Genomic DNA, 13,764 nt, shown 5'->3' on the forward strand with positions numbered 1-13,764 from the left:
AGATTAGCATTGCATTATTCTAAAGCACTTAGAGTTTGAAATAGTGGTTTTGGAAGTGCAATTTAACTTATCTTTTTTTGTGTAAAACAAGTTACAAGGAAATCTCTAGTTAGTTCAGAAATGGAACCAGTTACAATGTCAGCCATAGTGACTGGGGAGAAGAGCTTTAAAGTTTTCTGTCTTCTAAAACATTTAAACATTGTTTAAATTTGGAAGATAAAATACTTTAGATGCACATGTCAGAAATGTAGGGATATAGTAGTGTTGTTTCGTTACTCTGAAATCAGTGAATATCAATCAAGAATTCAGTGCTCCAAGTTTTGTCATCAAGTATGAATTGGGGATTGTCCCACTGTGAGTAGCATATCATGATCCTGTAAGACTTTGTGTGCCAGATTAGATCATATTATCGTAGAATGCCTTGTGCTGTAAGGGGTTTTTAAGATCAATCTCCTCACATGGGCAGGGTTGCTAGCCATTATGTCAGTCTGCCCAGGGCCCCATTCAACCTGGCCTTGAATGCCTCCAGGGATGGAGCATCCATCTCTGGGCAGTATTTGCCAAGGCCATACCACACAGAGTAAAGAGTTTCCTCAAAATATCTAACCTAAATCTCTCTTTTAGTTTAAAGCCATTGCTCCTTGTCCCATTGCTATCAGATCAGGTAAGAAGTTGGTTCCCCTTCTGCTCACTTCAAGTTCTGGAAGCCCCAGTGAGGTTTCCACATAGCCTTCTCTTCTCTAAGCTAAACAAGCCCAGCTCCCTCGGCCTGCCTTCATAAGAAAGGTGATCCACTTGTCTTCATGGCTGTCCTCTGCACTCGCTTTTATTACATCTTAAGTATTTTACAGTGTTGAGCAGATTATAGAAGTAACGTTGAATGTCCTTGTAAGATTGGGTATTTATAAAATGATAAGCGCTGAAGTGACTTGGCTTGTTTTACATGTCCTACAGCAGTGTAAATGCTCGTTCTTGCGTTGTTGCAATGTGTGTGAGTTAGACACACCGCACATTTCTGTGTACATCCTCTCTCCAGTCCAGGCATGGAAAATTCTAGGGGTAAGAATAAGATAGCTGTGTCTTTCTTTTCTCTGATAGTCTGAGTGGAATTACACACTTGTTAATTTCATGACGTGCAAATAGGTGTGCTTAATGTATAAATAAATACTATGCTTGGAGTGAAAGAGCAAGTTAACAGTTGGAGACAAATTTCACTTTATAATATTTTTCTTTGACCTGGAGTCCTGTATGTATTAAATTCAGCAGAGGCTCAAGAGCTTGGTGCTGTTACCTGTCACAACTGTACGAGGCCACGTGAAGTTAGTGTGCATCTGCACACCTACTGCTGCTTCTGGAATTCAGGCCTTTAAATACAAGTAATCATCTTAAAAGCTGGCTTTTGTTAATGACTTAGGCTGACTGAGCATTTCCTCAAACGAACTGTAGAAAATACTGTTTGTGAGAAGTCTGAGTAGAGGTGAGTGGGTGAGGGGCTCGTAGCAAGAAAAACAACTAACAGGAAAGGGTAAGTAGAAATATCATCCTCTATGTTCTCAACCAGTTCTTTATCTGGCAGTCCTCCTGCTGACTGCTTTTCCTGCTGAGTCTCCTCCTCCTTCCGTCCCCTTGACAAGTAAAATACACTTTTCTGTACATCCAGTGAATACCTACACAATGACATTTACAGTAGTTTGTTACCTAGGCTCCCTGTATAGCCGTTTTCGAACTCTTGTGTAGATTCCATTGTTTTGGGTACTTCTGAGTCTGACATTATGTGAGTTGCACCTGCACTATGGCCCAGTTTGGAGTTGTACAATGCAGTAGTAACTTGAAGCTACCAAGAAGTCAATGGAGTAAATGTTTCAGGATATGCTTTCTGCAAAGTGAATTGTTTTCAAGTTATATATTTTGTTTCAGATTGTTAATATTTTCATCTGAAAACGTGCTTATTTGAAAACTAAATGTCACATATGGATCTTTCATAAAGTATCTGTTTTCTTTTATGATCTTCATCCTAGTCCATGACCCTACTTTACTGTTGATCATTGATTTTGTTGGAGTTGTTTCTGACCAATGTCACAATCCTTACATCTTATGTGTTTTCCCACCCAAGGAATCTGTATGGCACGCTGCCTGTCAGTGTTCCCATTAGTGTTGTGAAGTGACAATTCAGTAACAGCATTCTGAAACAATATTTATAAAACAAAGTAGTATATGAAATATATTGCTCATCTTTCACTTCTAACTCCCTTTAGGTACTTCCCATCGGGGTGGCTATTCCCATGATGCTGTGGTCCATGCATTACGACAGTGTGGCATTCGTCATATTGACACAGCAAAAAGATATGGCTGTGAATCTCTCCTCCAAAAAGCTATCAAAGAGAGTGGTGTGAAGCGGGAGGACCTCTGGATAACTACCAAACTCTGGCACAGTGATTATGGCTATGAAAACACAAAAAAAGCCTGCATGGAGTCATGTGAAAGACTTGGTGTTGAGTATCTTGGTATGCATTTTTGATAAGCTTATTTGCTATACCTACCATGTGAGCATTTGGAAAGATGAATGAATTCTGGAGAAAAACATGTTGCAGATAGGTTACAGGAGCCCAATTCTGCCCTTATTTATACATTTGCAAATTTCTTGCTGTATTCGTTCTCAAGGAAATTTGTGTACATATAACTGAGAGTACAGAATTTTTCCTTGTTGCAAGTCTTTTAAAATAGAAAAAGGTATAGTTTTTTTTTTTTGTGGAAGTACATTTCATTGTTAAATTGATTTGATTTTGATTTACTAAATAAGATAGCGCTATTTTTTTTGCTGAAAACTCCACAAACCTGTGGAAGAACATGAATTCACAGACTTGGCAATAATTTTTTAATAGGGAAACAAAAATGCTTAAGTTGTAGTCTGTTACATCTCAGGGAATGGGAGTCCTTTCTGAAAGTTATTTTGTGTGATTATGGATACTTAGAAAATTTCTGGATAGCTGCTTTTGGTTTGATCTGTCTGATGCAGTGCACTTTGGGGAACAAGGTTAAAAGCATCTGCAAGACCAGAAGACTCAATCTGACACTGTGTTAGACTTGCTTTAAAATATACACTGATCATAAAATTTTGGTAGTCAAAGATGTGCTATATTTACTACTGTATTAGACTGGGAGCAAGCATTATTATGAATTAATATGTCTTTCTCAGTCTCGTGCAAATACAAGTTACTACAAGATTTTCATGATCAAAGTTTTATTCCCTAACTCTGTCCTCAAAATTTAGAAATAGCATGTTTCTTTCTTCTTTCTACTTATTTTGTTAGCTTTCTTTTTTTTCCTCTGCTTGCTGTGGCACTGGTGCTGAATGCCAATGAGAGGAAAACTTGACTCACTTCCAGGAAATCTCTCAGTGATTATTCTCAGTGCTGTAATTTGCTTTTATTTTCTCAGGTAGTAAGTAGGCTGATTAAAGTCTGTGCTCATGCAAATACTCAGTTTGGACATTGCTGTTGAGCAGAAACTGAGAGGGAAAAATATGGGAGCAAGAAGTGCACTAGTATTGTCATTGAGTGAATCCTTTGTCTGGAATAAAACAGAACTTCACATCTGTGCTGTGTTCAGCTCTTAGATTTCTTTTGCTCACATTACTAAGACAAATTTTGGAGTTATTACAGGTGCCTGCAAAATATGCCCCACTGTCCTGTACTTTTCATTTTTTGTTCCCACTTGTCTATCTTCCCTCATTTTCTTCTTTTCTTCCACTAGTGTTTGAATAATTATAAAACTCTTTCTGACCAACCAGTTGGTCAGACATAGTGAGCTAAATCAATACTGACTTAAGTTTGTTTAAACTTAACTCATCACAGTTTATAGTTAGGACATACTTGATGTGCAGTTCATGGATCTGTCGGTGAGAATGGTGACTTCTACAAGAGGAATGGGATGGCAGAATAACTGTTAGACATAGCCTGACCTGTGGTTGTGTGAAAGAGATGCAGCTGAGTTCTGTGTTCTGCGCTATGTGTGCTGATGAAGTAGGCCCTTATAGGAGGTAAGGGTTTGTAAAAGGCATCCTGCTTCTGGGATCTTTGTACCTCCTGTCTGAAAAGACCTTAGTGGAAGGGTTTTCAAACAAAATGTGGCAGTATCTTGAAACTTTACAAGTGTTTAAAGACGGTTGAGAGCTTTTTGTTGAACATTTTGAGACTTAGCACACATCTAACAAAAAGAATGCAGAAGCCAGGTTGGAAAATACAGCTACAAGCTTGTAGACCTCAACTTAGATATCCTCACTCTCTTTTTGTTCAAGAAAAACTCTAGTAACAGTAAGGCTATTTATGTCTAGTCTTACTTAGGAAAGCAAATTATTTAGTTTCAAGCATCTGTTAGAGCCAGCAGTTTTTCTTGAAGTAGAAATATTGAATGCAGGGCAGAGTATTACTCTAGGTTTCCTGCTTTCATCATATATTAACCAAATACATATTCACAGCATTTCCATAGGAATACATTATTCATACAGAAGCTTGCAGGATTCTAGATGATGCATCTATAAAGATGCACGTTTATGTTTGCAGTCCTTTAGAGGACTCCAGAGGAAAAGCTGAAGGAGCCTGGCATCTAAGTGTGCAGCTAAGGTCTTTGTTTCTAGAAATGCTCCACTAATATCCATGAGGGTCCATGTAGGGCCCACCAAAAAGTAATATAATGCTAATTGATAAGTCTGTGAAACTAATAGGCAGTCACTGCTTCTTAAGAGAAAGTGTTACATGTAAATACTGTTAAAAACTTTTTTGATAGGTGCTTTTGGGCAAGTCGTATTAGGAAAGAAGTGTTCCAGGGCTTTTGTTTGAATCACTAGATTAAATGTCCATGAGAAGCTGGATATGTTTTTTTGTTTTTTTTTTTTTTAATTTGTGGGCAGTGGTTATAACAGAGATTCTTCTTGTGTTTTCTAAATGCGGTATTGCAGCTAACAGTCACAGTAAACCAGTAAGAAATGGCAGCAAATCTTATGGGTTTGGCAGCAGCAGAATACATTCCTTGGGATTTAGATCAAACCTCTGAAGTAACTTCTTGACTGTGATTTGTGGGTTACCAAGTTCATAAACAATTTTTTTCCTTGTGCCTGTTCCGATTCTGTCAGTTTCAACCATATCTGATCTATCACAGATCCACAGCTGGAACTGGACAAATCTTTGTTGTATCAGCATATTCAGTGTAATATGTCTTGGCAATTTCTTTCATCCTAGCGATGATAATACACCAGATTCGGATCGTGAGTTAATGCAGAATGTTTTGGAGGTTGCTTCATGCAGATCATTATATATACTTCTAAATAGTATTAGCAATTTGAATAGAACCATAGACTATAATTTCTGTGACAACATGCTGTTGGCTTTTAAATGTGAAAAGTCCCGTTACTTCTGAATTAATAGAAACCGTGTTGGCTGTGGGTGCTGCAACCACTAAGGAGTTGTAAGCCACTCTGTTTTAAATGTGTGAAAGCAGTTCTCATACGAATGTTAGTTTTCCTGTGGCTGTGTTTTGACATTTGAACTTTAGGCCCTCATTTACCACTGTACCACCATAACTTGATTGTCTTTAAAGGATGCTTTAAAAAGCTGGTAAATACAAAAGTTGATTGTGATTTTCTTAAGTGCATCCTGATATTGTGAAACATGAATTTTGAGTTAGGATTGTTAAGAATGTGATTGGAAGAGACCTCAAAATGTTTCTTAATCTATCTCACTACAACAAAGCAAAATTAAACCTATGTCCATGTCATTCTCAGCAGATAAAATGTTGTCAATTCTTAAAACGGCTAGTGATAGTTATGCAATTCTTGATTAATGAAATATTAAGCTGTTTTGACTATTATTATAAACTAATTTATTGCCTCTGGAGTTAGAATGTTTGTGTTCTTGTAATCTCCTGGGGGAATAAATACCTTCAGCAAAAGAAAATGTGTGGGTGCAGGTGTGAATGTGTGTCTAAGTGAAGGTGACATGGTTGAGTTTGGTTTGTGAGGTGCTTATTGTTCATATTGGCCCAGAGGTGTTATGGAAAGTTTTCTGACATGCAGTGGAAGTACACAGATTCTCATCTGAAATAGCTGTGCTTAGTTCACTCAAATACAGTGGCAGATCTGTTGATTAGTGTAAGATATGCTATATTCTGCTATTCTTCTAAGTCTAGCCGTGTTGTGGTGGTTAGTGCATGACTGGCAGAAAGGCTATTTTACCCTGTGTATCAGAGATAAGGTACCATTTCCCCACTTCAACGAACTTTTCTTGCAGTCAGAAGGGCTATATTTTGTGGTCCAGTAGATGCTTTCTAGTCCTAAATGTGTATGTTTCTAATAGTGAAGCATTTTTTATTGTAAAAGAAGCCTCAATTACAATAAGCATCTTAGGATGATGCCAGCACTGTGTGCTAAGCATTGATTTTCTGTGAACTTCAAGACTTGCACTTCAGCAGTAGTCATGTCTTAATTACCCAGTGACCAAAATCCATTTAATTTAAATGGGACTTGTTATATGTTGAAAGCTTATGAAATACAAATGTGACCATGAAATTCTGATTACAGTGACCTAAGCCTGGAGAAAATGTGCAACTTCTGCTGCCTTTACTTTTCAATAAAATCTTGTAGGATTTAATTTATTAAAACTGTATGGATGTATGAAGTAATGATCATGGAGGTATATTTTGGTAATAGTATGTTAGGAGCCTCTGTGGAGGAAAAATGCTGCTTTGTGTTATTTGACTTTTTTCTGAAGACTTTGATACCATTTCTTTTTCAGATCTATATTTGATACACTGGCCTGATACTCATGTTCCAGGTAAAAGCAATCAGGAGGTCCGAGCTGAAACCTGGAGAGCAATGGAGGAGCTTTATGAGAAAGGTAATGTAATAATAAAACTTGTCTTTTCAGAAAGAATTATTGTGCTTTTTAGGCTTTGGGAAGTCTAGAATGATAGGTGTTAAAAAAAATAAAATTAAATTTGAGCTGTGTGCTCATATTTTGATGATATTTGGGTGTTTCAATTATTTGAACCTCTTTGAAACTTGCAGCATCAGTGTTCTGATAAGCTAAGTAAAAGTTTTGTGTTGCTTTTAAATAATACGGTTCCAGATTCTGCCTGTGAGATTAATGATGTGCATGCTTCCTTGAAAAATTCTACAGCTTATGTTGAAATGCATATGTTACTGTAGGAAGTCTTTGTAGTAGCCTTCTCTGTTTTAAGTATAAATCATGCTACCAAGTTTTACTTCCTATTGATCTTTTAAAATTTATTTTAGGATTCATTTTTCACATTATCATGTAATATACAACTTTATAGATCTGTTTGTGTTTCAGGAAATGTCAACAAAACAAGCTGGAGAGAGAGCAACATTCTTTGTTTCTAACTTTTTCAGAAACTTTCAGAGGAGGGAGCTGTTCTCTCATGTTCGGATATCTGTCAATATGTTTTTTGGTGTGCAGCAATCTTCTCTTTTTGTTCATAGCAATAGAAAGAGTAGACTTCCCCAAACAGAATTTATCATCCAGATTTGAGTGGGATTTTGCTCCTAAGTATAAGCAGTGTTTCTAGAAATAATGTAAAAGAAGGTACTGTTCTGCAGTTCTTATGCAGTGTGGTCCGACCATGTTTAGAGCTTCAAAGAATTTATGTGGACTGTGAGAAGAATTCTTCGTTTGTTTGTTTGCCATCTCATATGCTAAAACAGTGACTGTAGCAGTAGAGTGTTACAGTTGCAGACTGCATGTCTTTATCCATTTTATTTGAGTAATAAATCAACCCTTTTTTTTTTTTTTTGCACTTCAACCATTGTTGAAGTTTTGAAAGAAATAGTACACCAACCACCAACCTCATGTTTCAAAGCATCATGACTTAAGTCCAAAGGTGTTTTGGATCATTCAGCAGGCTGCTTTGCTTTTCTATTGAAAAGTGCTTTCTGATGAGTATTTAGGCTAACACGTGTCATTTGTACCTGGATATGCCATTCTGATTTGCTGCAACTAGGTTGTATTTTCACTTGCTCTTATTATTCCTATTCTGTTGTCTTTATTCTGCTTTTGCTTATATTTGTGATTTTTTTTTAATGTCTTTCTAATGGGAAAGATTTTGAGCTATTCAGTGATCTTGAGTAAGACACTGGAAATGCTATCACTGACCTCATGAAGAGCAAGAATTCGTGTTTGTTTTTTTTTTGTTGTTGTTGTTCCCATGCATTGTATCTCTGTACTCTTTTTATCTTTGTATTTATCTTCTTTGCAGTTAGATTTCTTGGACACATTGCACTACCATTTTCTGAATTTAAGCATTCTGTAGGCTCATGATTCACGCAGCTGAGCCTAAGTATTCCAGCTGTGGTCGTCTACTTTACCATAGGTGAAATTGTAGACGATGTGTTAATCTGATTGAATCAAGTGCCTTTGGATGTTAGCCTACAGTTTTGCTTTAAGGGGTGCAGATTCTGCATGTTCTGACCATAACCAGAAATTATTACTGAAATGATACACAAACGTTAACCACTCTTGAAATGGAAATGCAATGATTCCTGAGGAAAATGTTAAATAATTTGTTTGCATGGGTAACCACTAGACTTTCAGTGGAAGACTGAATGATTACTGCATATCTCTGTGACTTGCTGTGTGTTATGTGAGTAACATGTTAGCCTCAGTATAAATTGAATATATGATTTGGTCAAAACCCTTACTTGAGGGGAAAAAAAATCTTCATTTATCAGAAGGAAAAAAGAGTTTTAGGCTATAGGGTGAGTTTTTCATTTTCATTGAAAGTGACTTTCTTTGGTGCAGGTTCCTGTTTGCAATACTGATATTTTAGGGAATGTTTACTGGGGGCTAGCATGAAGCAATACAACGGTAGAAAATAAAAGCTTCAGGTTTAAGGATTGCCCATTTATAAATGAATAATATTCCTTAATCAATTCACAGGTAAAGACTGAAGTTACTCAGCTTGCTTATGGGTTTAGCAACTAGTTATATCCACACTGAGGAGTTTCAGAAAATGCAGTTAAGCACAATTGTTAATGGAAAAATTGGTTTGTATTATGGGATTAATAATGCATATCTTCAAAAGACTTGAGGATAAAAGATCTCAATATTGATCTAAGTCTTTGGTCAAGCTGAAGTAACAAGATTTTCTTTAAAGACTTCTTTGTATTCATGTACAGTTTGATTGCAGATATTTGAAAATCTCATTCTTTCAACCTCTATTTAAATCCAGGTTGATGTTTATTTTGCAGAATTCATTTACCTGAGGCAAACAAGATTGCAAAGTTATATAAATGATTAATGGTCTTCTTTTTATCACCATTGCCTATTACTCTAGCAGGTAAATAAATAAGTTTTTAGTGCCTGAGTCTATAGAAGTCTTTGCAGGTTATTTTTTGAGTTACAGAAAGTTTTATATTGGTCACAATGGTCAGATGCATTTATATTTGTAGATATGAGAGAATTTTTTTAGGTTATATATGCAGAGATGGATTCTACCATGTTCGCTTGAGAGTCTCTGAATAGTAGCTGAGACACAGGGCAACAGAACGTGTAGGCCATTTGGAATGAAATATCTTCTCAGCTAGTGTAGGAGAGACCATAGTTCTTGAGTCCGTGAATCTGTCCAGATCAGCATGTGCTAAAACCCAGTCTTCAGATTAAAGTAAGCTGTGTGTCAAGTTAAAAAAAAAAAATCTGAAAGATTTTTCAACATTATCTGAATAAATATTTTAGGGAGCAGAAAACCTGCGTGAAAAGTTGAGTGAAATTCCTCAGATTAGGCAAGTCCAACTTTAGAAAACTCCCAAATACTTCTGGCTGAAGAAGAAATAACAGGTTTGTTGTTATTTGAGTGCAGTGTGTGCAAATGAAAATGAATATGTAAACTAGTAAACATGTTTTCATTGAAACATGTAGGCATCCTTAACTTTAGTTTTTCATAATCTTTCTGTGCCTTGTAGCATTTTCTGTTTTCTATTAAGGAGGGTTTGAGTTTGAGCTGTCATATCAGAAGCTCTCATAACTAGAAAGCAAAGGGTTCAGGTGACAGAAGAGAGAGATCCTTTGCTTTCTCTCTCTCAAAAAAAAAAAACAAAAACAACCCACTGTGGCTTAACATTATCCTATTTTTAAGAACCGTCTTCTTGTAGTTCATCAAAAGTAATTGATGGTTAACATTCTTTAAAAAGAACCACCTGTCCTGATTTGTTTTTAACTGAAAATATGAACAACTTGTAATTCACTTTTTTTTTTAATACTGTGTCGTATAACCATATTTCAGTGATTAAGTTTGCTCTTTTCCTGTAATAACTTTACAGGGAAAGATGTGCTCCAGTCCTGGTCAATTAAAGTGCTTACATATTTAGAAAGGCATACAAACTGATAGCTTTTGTATCATTCCATATCAAAAACCAAAAATTATTAATTGTACATACATTTCCCTAAACTGGCCGGGAAGTATATTACAACTGTTATTCATCGTGTTAATGAGTTACAACAGTGCCTGATTCATGAGATGTTCATATTCAGGTTAAGAATTGTGCTGTGGGAGTTGTGCTGTCTCTTAGAGTAAGTAGTAGCTTAGCAGTAGCTGTAGAGTAAGTACAGATCTGAACTCTGCACCTGGGCTTGTTAATCCTGAGGAATGGCAGCAAATTCCAAAGAACAAGCATTTCAGCTTCTTTAATCTGACAATTAGGAATGAACGAGTGTGGGATAATAATCATTTTTTTTAATTGCTGTGTGCATCTGATGGTATAGAATAAAGGCTCTACTACATTAAATAGACCCATTTAAAAATACTTGTCAAACCAACCTGTTAGCAGTGTATTCACAGTAGAAAAGATGTTGCTGTTAAAATGTATTTCTACTAACCAAGGATCGAGTACTTTCTAGTTTAAAGAATTACTTTATTTCAATCTATTAAGCCTGGGAATGTAACATTACTAATAGCACGGTACTTAAATATTTATATATTTGTTAATCTGTCTCCAGTTTGATTGGAGCTATTTCACAGGAGGTAGGCAACTCTGTTGCTGTATGTCTTAATGTCATAGTGAGAATCATCAAGTCTGGTGCTGAGAGGCAGGGAATTCTAGACATATCTTTGTTCAGCAGACTGCATACATCTCTTCTTTTAAGATCTATGGGATAGCAGTACTGGGGAAGAACACAGAATAAAACCTTTTGGTCAGTGAGACATTTGTGTATAATAACTGGGTCTTCCTGTTGTAACAGCTGAAGTCAGCTCAGCTTCCTGCAATGTCAAGGCTATGGTTGGAATTTTTGTGGTCTCATACGTTATCATTTTGTGGAATTATACTCTCTTATTCCTCAGGACAGAGGCCAGACTGCCTACAGAACCCATTCCAAGATACATACATTGAGTCAAACATTCCCTTGACAACTGCAACATTCTTGTATAGGCATCATTTGTCTGCTAGCAGATGAAAGCAGTGTGGGCAAACTGCTTTGACATCATGAATAGTCATTATATATACTCACTGGTAATTGGTCTGTTTCTAGCAAGATAACTCTTTCCATATGCAGTGTCTTTAATGATCTTGATTTTGGCATTGTGGTTAGGCCATCATCTTGAAAACTTTTCATACACACATGCACATGATTACTTTCCCTCCATCTAAAAATACTGGGAAGAATGAGGACCTCTAGCCAGTTTTTGACTGTAATTGGCAATGCCATTTTCTAAAAGTTGTTTTTTCCTTATCTGCTTAGTTTAAGCAGTGAAGTTTTTGCTTACTGAGATATTCATACTTGCATCAGAAATTCCTTAATGTGTTAGTATGTCTGTGTTAAACAGTTACTCCTTAAAATAATTATTCTGTTAACTTGTTCACTTTAGTTGTATTGATGTATGAGTTGAAGAAAGTTCCATGAAGTAACAGCAACTGTTTAGCTTAGCATTGAAGCGTTACAGAGAAAAAGGTTGTTTTACCTAATTCCAAATGAGAGAAACATTATTAAGGTTGCTTAGGTTTCTTGTGTCCTTTTCCTTTCTGGATACAGACTGGTGAAGTCTACATCATTTCCTTCTCCGTTATTGATAAGTTCTTAAAGATATGTGTGTGAGGTAAGTAAGCCACATACATTTTTGTGTAGGTGGCACAGATTTCTAGTGCACTATTTCCTAGATGCTATTCTGCTTTTATTTTACTGAAAAATAATTTTATATCTATGTTTATATCATAAATATCATCAAATGATGAAGAATTGACAATTGACATGCATTTGTGTTTCAATTCCACAAATAATTGTTTTACAAATGTTTGTGTTGGTAGAAATCAAATAGGAGGCATGCATGTGCAAGTTGCATTAAAGTTTTTAGTAAGTAAATGATTTTCTTAGCAAGACATCTATTTCACACTATCAGCTACATTCTCTTTGCACAGATAAAGATGTCTCTGGGCTTGTTGTTATCTGAAACAGTTCAGAGATGTGTTTTCATGGTTTGAAGGTGGTTGCCGTTGGTGAGGATGTTGGTCGCACCACACCCTGTTGATCAGATAAGACTGCAATAAAAGACGTATACAAAAAGAAATGACAACACATTTTATGTTAAAGATCCCAAAGAAGCCTTCATAACTTGCAGTGTGTTAATAATAAGAAATTGCCATTGAATCAGACATTTTGGTGCAGATGCAGGAGCAAATCTAAATTTGCACAAATGTCTAGTTGGTTTTGTTATATTTTGCTTTTTGTAACAGACTTCATGTGCAATTCTAAGTGCAAAAATAAGCCCTCAGACTTCTGTTTCATGATTTATTGCAATGTATTATTAGTATTTTTTCTACTAGCACATGAAGCCTACTTTTGATAAATTCAGGCAAATCTTTTTTACTTAGCTTACTGAAAGAAAATGTATACATTTATGTACACTCCACATGCATACAAACAGAAGTGGCTAGAGGTTCCCATGTGAACATGAAAAGCCTTGGGAAGATGGCTGTTTTGAGTTACATTTCAATGGAAAGTCCTTGTCCAAAGGAACATTTTGTCTCAAGAAATAATGTACATTATTTGGGGAAAAGGTATTGCTCATCTGCTCTGCAAATGTTGAACCCAAATCCAGGGTACTTGACCCTGAGCTACTGTAAATCAGTGTTATTTTATTGACATGAGACTTTTTGTTCTTATTTGTATTTTTTGGGAACCACTATCCTCTCCATTATGGAAGTCCTCAAAGTATCTCAGTTTAGGAAACTGCTTTCATAGCCACAGAGAGGACAACCTATTCAGAATTTGTTGTGTTCATGCTAGTTTCAGAATGCTGATTGTGAGAGTGTACGCTGTGATTGCCATTCAGTATTCAGCTGAGTTGCTGGTAATTCTGATCACATCTTCACAGGGTAGTGTGTACTGTCAGTTTTGCCTTAAGGGGTTGTTTCCTACCAACTTGCTTTTATAGCTCTGTCTATCCATCTGCTTGTGAGCAGGTGCTTTTAACAGGTGCTTCAGAATGCTCTCAATATAAAAACATATTTTAAGGCTTTTTTTTTTTTAAGTTGTGTTCTGCTCAGTGTGATTCTACATGTTTAAGACTGGCACATGAGAGGGAAATATGCACCTAGGGAATGGATTCCATTTTGAAGACAACCAAACAGCCTTTGACAGCATTTTTAATGTAACTTGGTGTGGAGTAGAGTTTGAGAACAAAACATGGCAGTATAACTAAGAAGATGTCGCACTGAAGTAATGAGGATGAGTAACCAGAGTTGGAGACTGAAAATGGGTTTAG

At 36.2% G+C, this 13,764-nt stretch overlaps 2 protein-coding genes across 2 annotated transcripts in view; both read left to right on the forward strand.

The window, feature by feature from the left end:
- Window positions 1-13,764, forward strand: part of SLC30A7 (solute carrier family 30 member 7) — a 508,373-nt gene that overhangs the window by 52,776 nt on the left and 441,833 nt on the right. The window lies entirely within an intron of this gene.
- LOC136054602 (uncharacterized oxidoreductase ZK1290.5-like) overlaps window positions 1-13,764 on the forward strand; it is a 42,809-nt gene that overhangs the window by 9,141 nt on the left and 19,904 nt on the right. Inside the window, exons 2-3 of the mRNA XM_065745911.1 lie at window positions 2,256-2,504; window positions 6,789-6,890. Of these exons, the coding sequence (XP_065601983.1) occupies window positions 2,256-2,504; window positions 6,789-6,890 (351 nt within the window). The remainder of the gene's footprint in view (window positions 1-2,255; window positions 2,505-6,788; window positions 6,891-13,764) is intronic.

The sequence above is a fragment of the Cyrtonyx montezumae genome, unplaced genomic scaffold, assembly GCF_038088225.1.
Source record: "Cyrtonyx montezumae isolate F1298 unplaced genomic scaffold, pur_monq_1.0 scaffold_1, whole genome shotgun sequence".
Taxonomy (NCBI): Eukaryota; Metazoa; Chordata; class Aves; order Galliformes; family Odontophoridae; genus Cyrtonyx; species Cyrtonyx montezumae.